Raw genomic sequence first — 13594 nt, forward strand, 5'->3', positions numbered from 1 at the left:
TGGAGCTTATCAGGGATGTGGGCAAAAGGGGCTGAGCTTGGAGCATATCAGTGAAAAAATATACATCGTGAAAGTAGAGAACTTATCAGGGATGGCGGAAGGTGGAGCTTTTGCCTGAGTTTTACCAAAAGAAAAAAATCCTTTTCGACGATGAAACCAGTTACTCCATCATAAAATCCTTTCCACGACGAATTCAAAACAAAAAATTCAACTCAGAGATGAAAACGCAGAAGAAGAAGAGATTTACCTGTCCGTAATTTTGAAGAGAGCTGGGGCTGAAGAGAAAAGCTGCGGTGAAAGAGAGAGTGAGAGAGTCTTTAAGAGCAACTCCACTTCTATCCACTTTGCGCCAGCACCCAGCCCATTTATCTACTTAATTGAACAGTAATAGACCCAATGAACAGTAATAGGTCAAAGCATCTTCACCCCAAAAAAAATGTGTTGGCACCCAGTCTAAAAATGAGTTGGCACAAACGATCTCCACCCCTACAAAATGCGCTGGCACCTAGTCCATTTAAAATATTAAATAATTTTTTTATAAAATAATAAAATAAAAAAATAGTTTTAATTTCGGATAGGATTTTTAACCAATCTCGTCACGCCACGTGTCATTATCCGAACGTACTATTTTTTTAATAGATTTCCGCTAAGATTTTCAACCAATCCCGACAACCCACGTGTCACTTCCTGTTTACAATAATTTAGGCAAGATTTCGATAAGATTTTTAACCAATCTCGTCACGCCACGTGTCATTATCCGAACGTACTATTTTTTGAATAGATTTCCGCTAAGATTTTCAACCAATCCCGACACGCCACGTGTCACTTCCTATTTACAATAATTTAGCCAAGATTTCGATAAGATTTTCAACCAATCACGTAGTGCCACGTGACATTGTCCAGAACCTCATCTTCTTTTTTTTTGTCCATATAAACCCTACATCCCTACATTCATCCTCACACTAAACTCAATCCTTTTTTTTAGCTCAGAATTCTTCTTTATCATTTTCAAATCTTGAGTTCTTACAATGTCTTCTTCAAGGAGAACGTATAAACAGTTGCAAGAGCAGCAGAAAAGGTTGTTGGCACAACAGGAAGAATTGGTCAATCTTGACCAAGGTGGAGGTGGAGATGAGGCCTTCGCAATGGAGGAGGATGAGGATGATCACCATAGAAGGCGGAGGGCCTCACATTCCCGCCGTATCATGGAAGCTATGGGTCAGATAGCCAAACCCAGACGTGCGGCAAACATCGATAGAAGAAGGGAAAGACGAGGTAAAGATCTCTTGGAAGATTATTTTATTCCCAACAGCGTTTTCCCTGATCATGTTTTTAGACGTCGTTTTAGAATGCAACGAAGTTTGTTCGCTAAATATTGATGTGGGTGGAATGCATATAAATAAATAAAAATATTGTTACCTCATCCGCTAAACTTGTCCCACTACGCAGATTACCAGAAGCATGAGAGATGGCGTTTTTCCAACAAGTAAAGGATGCGTTGAGTTTTTTCCAACGACCTTGAAGACCTTAACTAGATCTGGCATCTTTTCCATGTACATCGCAAAACGATTTCGTAATTTTACTCCACATTTCTCGCTTATCCATCTCATTACCCGTAATCGGGTCATGAGTAGTGCGAACCCAACATTCACACAACGTAACATCTTCACTGAGCTTCCGCGAAGTCATTTTTTTCTCTCAAAGTGTACAAAATATTCAAATGTAGAAAGTGTAGAAAGTGTAGAAACTATTGAAATGTGGTGTAAGGTGGAAGATGAGGTTTAGGTATTTATAGAAAAAAAATTTTTAATTTTTTAAAATTTTTCTGTATTTTTTAAAAAAATTTTGACAATTTTTAATAAATTTTAATGTTGTAATTAATCTGGACCGTTGGATTTGAAAATTAATCAAATCCAACAGCCAACACGCTGCCACGTGGCCAACGGTCAAATTTCTGACCGTTGGGCCTTTTTTTTTTTTTTTTTAAATTTTTGGTGAAAAACACGTGGACCGTTGATCTGTGATCGGACGGTCCAATTTAAAAGTGAAATTTAAATTTTTTTTACCGTTGGAAATCCAACGGCTCTGAGGAGGGCCACGTAGCCCTTTGACAGACGGAGTCAACTTGCGCGACACGCGGGCCCCACCGCTTGCAGACGCTGTCGGCTACTCACGAGGCGGAGCGTGTGTTGTGCACGCGCCAGGGAAACGGACCGGCCTCTGGGTCTGTCCATTTTGGGCTGGGCTCTTGACTGGCACGGGCTGGGTGCCAGTCACTTTTGCGGGCTGGAGCTCATTCACTTGGTGCCGGGCCATTTTCTTCACTTGGTGCCAGTTCATTGGGCACGGGCTGGACTTGCTCTAATGGGTTAATATAAAGGATAGTTTTGGAAGTTAAAAAATAAACGAGCGCATGAAAGGAACAAAAGTTCCATTCAACAATCAGGAATTCAAATATCATGTAGTTATAAGGAATTCAAATAAGTGTTCGTAGTATGAGATTTCCCCAAACAACAAAGTCATCTAGTCCTCCCCCTTACCAAAAATAATAAAAAAGGCACATCGTACCAGATGATCACTAATTCACGATACACTAATCAAGAGAATTTCAGTAAATTTGACAAACATTAGAAAAGGAACTTGTTTTTTGCATGACTGGCCGCATGTTAAACTAATATTATTAGCCTTCAATATAATGCCTCGACAAATACTAACCTGAGAAAAATAGAGAATCCGAACCGTGTCCTTGTAGAATACATTTGAAAGTACTGTGAAAACGAAAAGAAGCCTAATTCGTTATGAACAAACGATAACCCCCTTGGGCAAGAAAACCGAAAAAGAAGGAAAGAAAAGCCTAACTTGTATTATACACAAACAATAAGCCCTTGCCATACAAAACACACATTTTTACACTCAACTCTCTCAAACCAATCTTATTGAAAGCTCACTCTTGTTGGATCATCTTGAAACACCGTCACGTCACCATCCCCCATAACCATCAGTGTGTCGGGTCTCCTTTGTTGAGTCTGAAGAATCAGTTTCAGTTCCGTGTGATTTTTTCAACTTTGCCACGAGAACCCACATGTTGGCGAGTTCATTTTCCAAGTACGCTTCTCTTTGCTTGGATTCTTCAACCCTTCTTTGAAGCTCAGCCTCTCTTTTATCCTTTTCCGTAAGAGCAGCCTCGTATGAATGCTCTCTCTCCTTACTCACCGCCAGTTCTCTCTTCATTTCTGAGACAAGCCCACTTTGGTCCTGTTTGGTGTGACTCTCTCTCCGACCATTTCGGAGTGTGCTACTATTTCGACGCTGAGTAGGAGAGTTCTTAGATGCCGCCAGCTCAGCAGCTAGTTTTTCGTTTTGGTTCATGAGTTTGGAAACTTCTTCTGATAATGCCTTGAGCTCAACGGCAGCAGCTGAGGCTAGACCTTTGGCATACGAGCTCTCCTCCACAAGTTTCTGGTTCCGAACTTCTAGCTGTTCCTTTGACTCCGTCAGTTCAACCACCTTCTGCTTCAGTTCTTCGACCTAATTAAGAGTGAAAAAAAAAAAAAAAAAAAAAAAAAAAGTAATTTAACAGATGCTGCTTGTTCTTGGGAAAGCATTAAACTCTAAAAAGACTCTTTCAAAATAATAAAATTTTCTTCTCGGCATAAATGAACATAATCTTTATGCCATAACTACTTGGTAACTGCGAACTATTTTGCAGCCCCAAGTCTTCCTTTTGTTGGGAGTACTACAAAACTCGAATTTTCCAATTAAACAAATACTTAGGTGCCACAAGAGGAGGAAAACCTGCTTCCGTAGAAGAAAAACTTCATTTTTGTCATCCAACACTTCATTATCTTTCTCTGTGCACAGTTCCTCATGCAAGTTTTTGGAACCAGTTCGAGAAGTGACTATTGGGCTCAAATTTTTGAACTCTAGTGCCTCAGAAAGCTGCTGTTTCAAGGAGGCGACTGTTTCTTGCAATCCTTTGCATTCACCGATCTGGTAATGTAACATAAAAGTCATATGAGGTTCTGAATTCTGAAATCTCATCTAAAGATGAACTGAACAAATATATTTTAGTAAAGTGGTTCCTGCACCTTTTGTTCTAGCTGTTCTTGGATTATACGATTATCAGCAGCTTTAACCTGGCAAAAAATGATACAACAGTCAACGGAATAGACTTGGAGTAGAGGCCTTGGAAAATTTCATTTAATTTCTCCATTTCTTTGATATTGTAGTTGTGATTTGCATAATATCCAAAAGTCTTGCACTCTGGAAACTGAGGTAACACTAACACAGATACTCAAATACACTCAAATGCTTCTATAGTGTGTCAATTGGCAAATTAACTTAATCCCTTGACCGCGACATTAATTATCAAACAAAAAAAATTACACGTAAACTCAACATACGGTTGTAAAGTCAACATGATGCTCTATATGAACTATTTCATAGTTCTGAATTTACTGTGCTATATTTTCTCAGATCAAAATGTAGTAAGTTATTATTTATCACCTCAAGTTCGAAGGACTTCTCATTCAATTGCTCCATCACTTCAGCAATAGACTGCAGCATAAACCACAAACAGCATAAGGCTTGAGTTTAAACAAAATTGAAAACAACTCCTAATACAAGGGCATACTTTTTTTATTTTTGAAGAAAAAGAAAAGGATAATAGCTGACCAACACTAAGGAAGCCCCGACTTACTTGGGATGCTTCCAGTTGACCCATTTTGTTGTGTGAAAAGGACTCTCCAATTTTCTTTTCCACCAAAGCTATTTGTTCCTTCTTCGCCTTGATTTCATCTTTTAACTTTCGCATTTCCATCCTAATTTCATCCTTTTCGGAGTGTCTTGAAGCCTCCTCAGACAACCGCTTCAGAGCACTTAAATGGAGTGCTACCTCATCAGACAAGATTTTTTGCTGCTCCCTTAAAAGATCGATCTGATCAATTGACTTCATGCTAGTCTGACAGGATAAACAATTAAATATGAGCGATGAATGAATCAAGAAATTGAGAACTAAACTAGTTGAAGCATGGAAATTTAATCCTTTGGACCATACTTAGTATATACTTCAAGAAGTTATCAGCCTGTATGTTTAATAAGCTCAGGCCCAAAAAAAACACACACACACACACAATGGCTCAAACCATATGCAGACAAGGGAAGGAAAATATATTGTCACAAACAGCACATGGCTACTTCTTTGGCCAGAAATAGTGTTCATTTCCATTTCCTGATCCACGTTATTTCAATATGAAACTCTGTTTCTTAGATACAAATTTCAAGCTGTTGACACTTTTTTGCCCTTATTTCTTTTTTTTTTTTTTTTTTAAGATCAGTTTATGTCCTAGCAATTATTAATAACAGTACAGCTCCAAAACCCGCATTATGTCTGGCCTTTCTCTTTAGTATATGGACATAATGAGCAATATTCAATACTATCATACTAGAGATGCCAGAAATGTTCATTAGGGACATACGGCCTCAAGTACAAGTTAACATCCTTTATGCAGAACATTCACATACCAAAGGTGTCTCTTGTCCCAGGAAATTTTCCTGAAGAACTTCTCTATCCTCTCTAGCCTCGGACTCAGCTGATGGAAAGCTTTCTGTAAGTGCTGAATGTGAAAGTCTGGATTCTGCATGAAAATTACCACTTTCCGTTTGAGGTGTTGAAGGTGCACTAGTAGTTATTCCACTGGATTTATCACTTGTGCTTGTCAAGGTCCCCGTACCACCATCACGTTTCTGATCAAGAATGGAAACAAGATGGGATGGGAAAGAAATAAATAAAAAGTACAAAAAATCTGCTGCAATGACAAACATTTTAGGCTGTCAGGCACAAGTTTGATTTTTTTGAGTCACCAGTTCTTTCAGAAAAGCTGAAGGTTCAGACCATACCAAGCAGTCCCTAGTTCATGCCCATTTATAATTGGAAATTCAGAAAACCAAAGGGATTTTCTTACAATTATATTTCTCTAAGGGGGAAAAACAATGTTTCCAGAATTCCATGTTTATGGTTGCCCATGGAATTTGAGAACAAGTTGAGATTAGCAGCATTTATGGCCGTAAAAGAATCCAAAACAGAAAAAACAAGCCCAAGAAGTAACAAGATAAAGCTACTAAAGCATGTAAGTTACATCAGCTTCAAGAATACGACCCACTGTAATAGATATAACTACTGGAACAAACACCTTAAGCATCCATACTAACAACCCTAAATTTCATATTAGACCATTGCTCCAAAATCAATGCATTATTAACATTATTAATGACTGGATAAAGGAAGAAACCAAAGATAAGGAAAACAAAACGTCACTCTGGATACTGGATAGAATAGTTGACACAAGAAGGATGATGAAACTAGACCAAATGCCGTATCAAGGATGATGAAACCTAGACCAAATGCCGTATTTCTACGTTTACTATTGGTGATTTTCTTTATCAACATGATAGAAAAATGTACATATCAACCTTAAGAAAGGATGACAGATTTCTACCAACCAAAAGGTACATACCCTTATTTTTAACCAGTTTAAAAGTCCATGCTTCCGAGTCTTCTTCTCCCCCTTCAGTATGTCATCAGTCGTTTCAGTACTCCCATCAAGAGGAGGAACAAACAATTCAATGCTTTCATCATCCAAAATCAAGTCCCGCCTTTTGTATGGTAGGTATGCAAGCTGTAATTTTGACAAAGAAAATAAGCAAACAAAACTTGTTTATTCATCTGGCAGAGAGAAAATTTGGGAGAACTCAGTCCAACCTCCTCTTCACCAAAGGAATGTCTTCTTCTAACTCCAGGTCGGTGAGAAAACCTTGACGGTTGTGTTTCTTTTGTTGAGACCAAAATCAATTTTGTCAACCTTTGGATTCTTCCCAACAAAGCAGCTTTGGCTTCTTCTTCTTGTTCCAGTCTTGATTGCAGTTTGTATTTACCATCTTCTAACTTTACACAACACAGCAAAAGAAGCAGTTCAAGTCATACAACAATGACTATTCAGAAATATATTTATACAACTTTTACTAGAGGAAACTGTGCAGCAACTGAATGGCAAAAGGTCTGTTGGTAAAACCAGAGGATTGAACCCATTTATCCAGGATGGGGCCCAAGATGGCTTCACAATTGATCCATAACAATTATTTAAGTGAATCCAGAAGGAACAGAAAATCAAAACCAAAATCCCAAAACTAGTGATACACTCACTTAAATATATAGGGTTGTCCATTACTGAAAAGTTCCTTTTGGCTCTGAACTAGTTTTAGTAATGTTTTAGCATTTAATTCAGGTTTGATTTCGTCGAAAATTTGCAGACCCAGAAATAACCCTGAGACCAACCCATTAGAGGAATTTGGATGCACCTTTTGTTTAAGGAGCAGAATATCATCTTCCCCAGCATCTTTTAGTTGAGGAATTGTGACTATCCCCCTCTTCAACTGTTCTAACTCTTCCTTTAAACTACGTATCTCGTTTTGATATTTCTTAATGAGCGACTTCTCATCAATAATCTGCAGGTACAAAAAACTATGTGAGGTGAGAAACAAATGAAACTATTATCAGTTTAAAGAAAAGAGATAAAGCAAGCAAACCTTGTTTTGTGCTGCTTGAATTTCAATGTGTTTTGCCCGATGTGCAAATTTCAATGTATTATGTGTCTCTTCAGAACTGCTTGATGAAGGAGTAACAGTGCAGATGAGCTGTAATAGTGAACAATATAAGTAAATATCTCAATTGCAAAACTTTCTTTGCTAGCAGTATTGGTTCTGCCAGAAAGATGTATTGGAATAATATCCAGATAGATGGAATAGAGGTGAAACCATAACAACAGGAGAAGCCTTACAGATACACGCCCATGTCCACTTAGAGAAGATTGAAGAAGTCTTGTCAATTTAGAATCCCTGTATGGAATATGAGTAGCCCTCGTATCTGTCAACTTTGATATAACCTACAACCAGAAGTTAAAATATTCCGAAATAAGTATACCATGTAAGATGAACAATGACTGGAAGTAATCGGAGGACAATCTAATACAATGTTTCAAACTTCTTGGCTTAAAACAATGTTGAGGCCTCACAGTTCCTAGAGTTAGCAGACTTTTATTAATATAGGATCCTTCTTTCCGTCTGACACCAGTAGTTTCAGCTTTCGAGCTCTCAGAACCTGCCAGATCGATGAGGTTCTGCACATTTAAGTTAGTTATGACAGATTCATTAGAAAATCCTAAATATTGAATATAAAAAAAGTGAAAAGATTACGATTAACCAAGGAAGACAACAAACAAGTAATTGATGTCAGTCCGTAGTGTTGAATACTTACCAATTGCGACAGACTTACAGCTTCACCTTCACAATTTTCCCCACATGGACTACTCTCTATTGTCTGTTAACAAAGTAGTCAAACAAATATATAAAGTCATCAACGGGGGTCGACATTAGTTTTTAACTGAATAAAAAGAAGGCAGATCTCAACTATCCTTAAAGAAGGAGAGTTGATGTATTTGTTTAAACATAGAAAACATTTTAGCAGGAGAACTAGAACTTTAATTGAGCAAAAATAAATAAACTCATGGTCCAAATAGATATCAAGGATTCAATTCATATCACTATTTACCATCAATTAATGAATAGGTATGTCTGTGTCAAGGAACAGGAACATTAAAAGTAAAATCAAATGTAAGATTACAAGATGCTATATTAAGATATTCACCAGCGAAAATATCGTGTGGCTCCTGCTACTGAGTAGATTGAAATTTGTCGAACCAACATGCCTGTGCTCTGTTGGCAAAATGAAAACCAAAAAGTGAAACAAGACTCATGAAAGAAACAACAGCGATTTAAAATGACAAAAACCTATATCATCTGTCGACTAGACAAATAAACAAGATTTAGTATAATAATAATAATAATAAATTCATCATAACATATGATTAATGTTCTAGTACCTTCTCCAGCTGCTATAAGTGAAAGGGCGTGAGCTGGGGATAGTACAACTTCTTCCTTAATTCCTTCAACAAAAGTGCCCTACAGCCATCAATTAAGCAATTAACAAGAATTCTTAACGTGAAAGAGTAATGACTTGATAGAAGATATTTATAAAATGACAGCAACCATCTTTATTTGCAGAACAGTAATTTACGAAGTTAATCGCAACTCAAACAAAGATTGCAAACTAATAAAGCACCTGGGCATCTTCTCTAATTCGTAAATTCTGTCCTGCTGGATTCAACAAGTCATTAACAACCTGAGATGAAAGAAACTCATATGATACAAAAAGAAGCACCACTGAAGTATAAAGTTCAACATTGCATCCAGAAAACTTCAATCTACAATGGTCTACAAACACTACAGACATATAATCAGAGCACCATAAGTAAGCTGGAGAGAAATAGGAATGGAACAATTATTACCTCATTATAGATTTCCAAGTATGACACACGAAGAAGATACTCTCGATTTGGAGTCTGGAGAATAGAAAGATATCTTAATATGTAGTTTCTCGAATAAGAAAAGCTATAGAAGTTAGAACCTCGTTTAAACTACCTCTTGGATGATGCTAAAAGCATCCTTCACAGCCAGTGGTATAATTCCAGGCGACCTTTGATCACCCTGAAATTTGTAGGACCAATATAAACATATTGATAATCATAACAGATCCAAGCACATTAGTACCTAACCCACTAATACATAGCAGAATAAATGTTACTCCTATGAGAAACTACGAACATATAGAAGTGCCTGATCAATGCATCTTAACCAGGTATACTCTGTAGAAGAATAGGGTGAGAATAAATAGGTTATCTCACATGCATAGTGTGAGTCTTCCCGCTGCTGGTCACCCCATACGCAAAAATTGTACCTGTAATGCAAGGAAATCAGAAGCTAAAGAAACAAAAATAGATTATGTGTATCTACAAGTTAATTATCTGAATACCAAGAAAAGAGTTTACTCCATTAAGTTTTAGTGTGAACTGCAAATAACTTTAATCGTTGAGCAACAAGTTGCTTAAACTATTCAAACCACCAGTGCCCAAGTTACCCTTGACAGGCAATGCATTGGGTACCTAGGAAACAAAACTGATGAGAGAATCGAGATGGTGTGTTCATCCAAATAGGTTATCTAGTCAGAATCACAAAGCTTTAGAAAGAGAAGATCCCAAATTTTTCTCGATGGTCAACGAAACTTTTTAGGCCAAAAACCGGAAAAGATTAATCATCTTATGTTTCCAATCGTTCACCAAAAGCTATTGATCTCAGGTTTTCCCTATGCAATAGACCATTAAGTCCCAAGATTCTCTACTTTCTTCATTCAGTACACGACCAGAATACAACTACACTTCAGCAAATGGGAATTAACAATCAACTCTCATACCAATAGCATCATCCAGCAGAATCCAGCAACCTAGTTAAGAAGACTTTAGGATGGAAACAGGAATTCCTTGGAATGTTGTTGAAATGAATGACTGAGTAAGAATTGCAAGTTCCCGAATAGATTTACAATTTCATCGCCGGGTGCATGCAAGGATTATATCCACTTCTTGCAATGCAATTAAGCCATGTTTGGTGGAATATAATGGGAAAAAATATGAAATGATATGGATTTCATGAATGGCACTCCACAAAATTCTTCATCACAATTATAATTAAAAGTTAGTGCTTTAATTAATATGATAATGTAAAGGAAACAAAAGCAAAGAGAAAATATGTCCAACCTAAATAATCCAGCAAGAGCGGAACGACTCTTGAAACATAGTTTATAACTTATATGAATATATATATATATATATGAGGGAAATGTGCTGCCCTTTATATGTAGCCCAATTACTATCCAATTTTCCTAAAACCATTCGAAATTTAGCCATCAAGATCACTGAGTCAGGCCGGACCACTCAATATATGCTAAAAAATTAAAGCTTCCAATTGTGATTCACAAAGCTCCAAACAGTTGGGTAACAATTTTTGGTTTTAATACTAGTTGAAAAACACATTTGCATGGGTTGTTGCCCTTCCTTTGTACCAAAAAAAAAACACACGCATAAATTTTCATTCCCTGTCTTTTATAACCGGTTAAATAAAAAGGAAATGCTGATCAAACTACAGTTAAGATTTCTAGGGCATGTAATCAAGCTGAAACCAATTTAACAATTTAAGCTCATCAAACCAAGAAGTCAAAGAATTTACCGTTGACGCCTTCCATAGCGCCACTAATAACATGCTGAGCAGCAACATCATAGACATGGCGCGTTGTTGTTGTAGGGCCGAATACCCGATCTAGCACCAAACAATGAACAAAAAAAATACAAGTTCAACCAAAAATGAACTTATCTGAGTTTTTATGATCGATGCATTTGATAAAAAAAAATCCACTAACAGGATATAGAAATATAACATCTTTACTTTATAAGAAACCATAAACTTCGATTGAATTCAGGGAAAAACTCTGCACTAACTTGTAATGTTCAACTGCCTTTATCATTTATAATTATATACACAAAGTTATTCTCTGCCAAGCATGGACTTGTTTTTATATATGGACGACTACGAAGCAAAGTGAGTGAGATCTCAATGAATCTTAGCTATCCACACTTACATGTAGATTTTTTTTTTTTTTTTTTTTTTTTTGCAAGTTCAATTCAACTATCCCAAGATCATTAACTTTGGTTTACTATTTTCTTCCTCCCCACAATTGCATCATATAATGAGAACGCAATACTATTTATGTGATGGAGTGAAATAGAATAGAATACCATATGCATAAGCTATTGATGGATTATGCTCATTTCGCACAATGGTGTCTCCGTCTGCATACCATGCGATTTCTTCTCCTTGGCGAATTTCCCTCGGGCTATACCAGACATAGACGAAAACCAACAGCCAACTTATTAAGTACTCATGAAACTTTACAACTACAGCACAATTTATACTAGTGAAATGGACCTGAGTGGACGAAAGCGGACCGTCACAGTGACGTTTTCTTTGGATCTTTCCCCATCTTGCGGCAAACTTTCCGAGTACAAGTACTGTTGCTTACTTCGAGCTGAAGAAGATGCTGGAGAGCTCTGACATTCAATAGATGTTTCCAAATATTGTTTTGAAGACGTTGTAGTCGAAGATGCAGGGGAATTAGCAGCCTTTGAACTGCTCAAACCTAATTTTTTTGATTTTGATCCGTATTTTGACGCCATTACCACTGGAAGTCACTCCCCTTCTACACAATGACAAAAAATTCCACTTCAGCATCAATCAACAACTACTTCAACTTCTGAATTCTTCAATCTGTTAACACTTTCTTAAGCTTGTTCTAATGCTATACTATCTGGCAACAGAAGTAACTACAAGTTCAAAAAAGCAACCGAATTGAAGTTGAAAGTTCAAATTTTGAGTACTTCTACTAGTTACCATCCTCTAAAACTGTGTTTGGTTCCCAAGAAAACTGTAAAGGCAAAAGATGATTGTGGCATATGGAGTGTAAAGTAACTCCCATTATCGATACGGAGAACAACGAAAAACCAACTCTTTCCACCTAGTCCTTGAATTAGTTAAGCTTACGTCACCACATATAACATAAATGCAAATTCCGAAACTCCATATTATCCACTTTCCTTCATTTTCTCAGCAACCAAACACAAATTAAACAAAGGAAAAGAAATATCCCAAATAAAATTACAGCTACCTACATTTTCTCTACCCAATTTTAACGCAGCCACTTAATTTCCAGCTCCCAAACTCCAAACAACAATTAACCAAACAGAGCATATAAAAAATTAAAATTAAAAACCCCAAAGCTTTTTAGCCTCACCTGTAAAGGCAATCAGACGAGCATTGGGAATTGCATGCACCAAATGGAGAAAAGTCGAGAGGAAGCGACCTTTATATCACAGAGATCGTCTCGGAAGCCGGAGCGAGACGGATCTGAGAGAAGCTGCTGCAAGTGAGTTAGTGAGACAAAATGAAAGAGGAGAGAGAGAGAGAGAGATATCTGAACTTTTTTGCTTGCCTTGGAAGGGATGCTTTATTCGATCAAAGGCGAACAATCAGCATTTCTTAATCGAATTTCAGCCTTTTTGCAGAGAGAGTAAGAAGGACTCATACGCATATAAACCCCTCAGCATATACTTACACACCACCCGTTGTAGTTATAGAGAGAGAAAATGCTAACCGAGAAAAGAGAGAGAAAGGAAGACAAAAAAGGAAGAGAAAAAAGAAAGTGGTTAGAGAGAGAGAGACTGAGAGAGAGAGTGAATTTGGTACAGTAGCTGTTGCTCAGTGTAAGGCTGGCTGGAAAATGGTGGGGCTATTTTCTTTTTTCTATTTTTCTAATTTTTTAAAATTTCATTTGTATGGTCTTCTTTCAAAAAAAAAAAAAAAATTGTATCAAGGTCTAATAATATTCTTTTATATTTGTAAACGAAAGCTTTCTTGTTCTAATTTTATTGAGAACGAGTGCAATACCAATTTATTATGACTTATCGATTATGTGACTTCTCTCGCCGATTTGCCTAAATGTATATCATATCTCTCACCTCTTAGCTTGCATATATATTATTTTTATACAACAATATATTTACAAAAGGTGAATGAATAATTAGTTGTGAATCGTCAT

The 13594-nt window shown here is 37.0% G+C and overlaps 1 protein-coding gene across 3 annotated transcripts; it reads right to left on the minus strand.

Moving 5' to 3' along the window:
* Positions 1–2839: 2839 nt before the first annotated feature.
* On the minus strand, positions 2840–13261 carry LOC137745007 (kinesin-like protein KIN-7K, chloroplastic). Of its 3 annotated transcripts, none has more exons than XM_068484852.2 (24): positions 12989–13261; positions 12791–12903; positions 11929–12199; positions 11739–11836; positions 11173–11262; positions 9798–9850; positions 9535–9600; positions 9402–9455; positions 9176–9235; positions 8937–9015; positions 8702–8769; positions 8312–8374; positions 8070–8174; positions 7836–7940; positions 7585–7692; positions 7357–7503; positions 6761–6943; positions 6516–6677; positions 5524–5745; positions 4700–4960; positions 4507–4557; positions 4089–4136; positions 3796–3990; positions 2840–3528 (listed from the first exon to the last, which is right to left on the minus strand). In XM_068484852.2, exons 3-24 carry the CDS (start codon positions 12174–12176, stop codon positions 2980–2982), a joined length of 3015 nt encoding a protein of 1004 aa, XP_068340953.1. In that variant the 5' UTR covers positions 12177–12199; positions 12791–12903; positions 12989–13261; the 3' UTR covers positions 2840–2979. The 3 variants fall into 3 exon arrangements, with proteins under 3 accessions (XP_068340953.1, XP_068340952.1, XP_088538196.1); XM_068484851.2 differs by having other exon boundaries at positions 12791–12913; positions 12989–13245; XM_088682070.1 differs by having other exon boundaries at positions 12791–12916; positions 12989–13175.
* Positions 13262–13594: the final 333 nt, after the last annotated feature.

Source organism: Pyrus communis, chromosome 12 (genome assembly GCF_041283825.1).
Source record: "Pyrus communis isolate YQ-2024b chromosome 12, ASM4128382v1, whole genome shotgun sequence".
Classification (NCBI taxonomy): Eukaryota; Viridiplantae; Streptophyta; class Magnoliopsida; order Rosales; family Rosaceae; genus Pyrus; species Pyrus communis.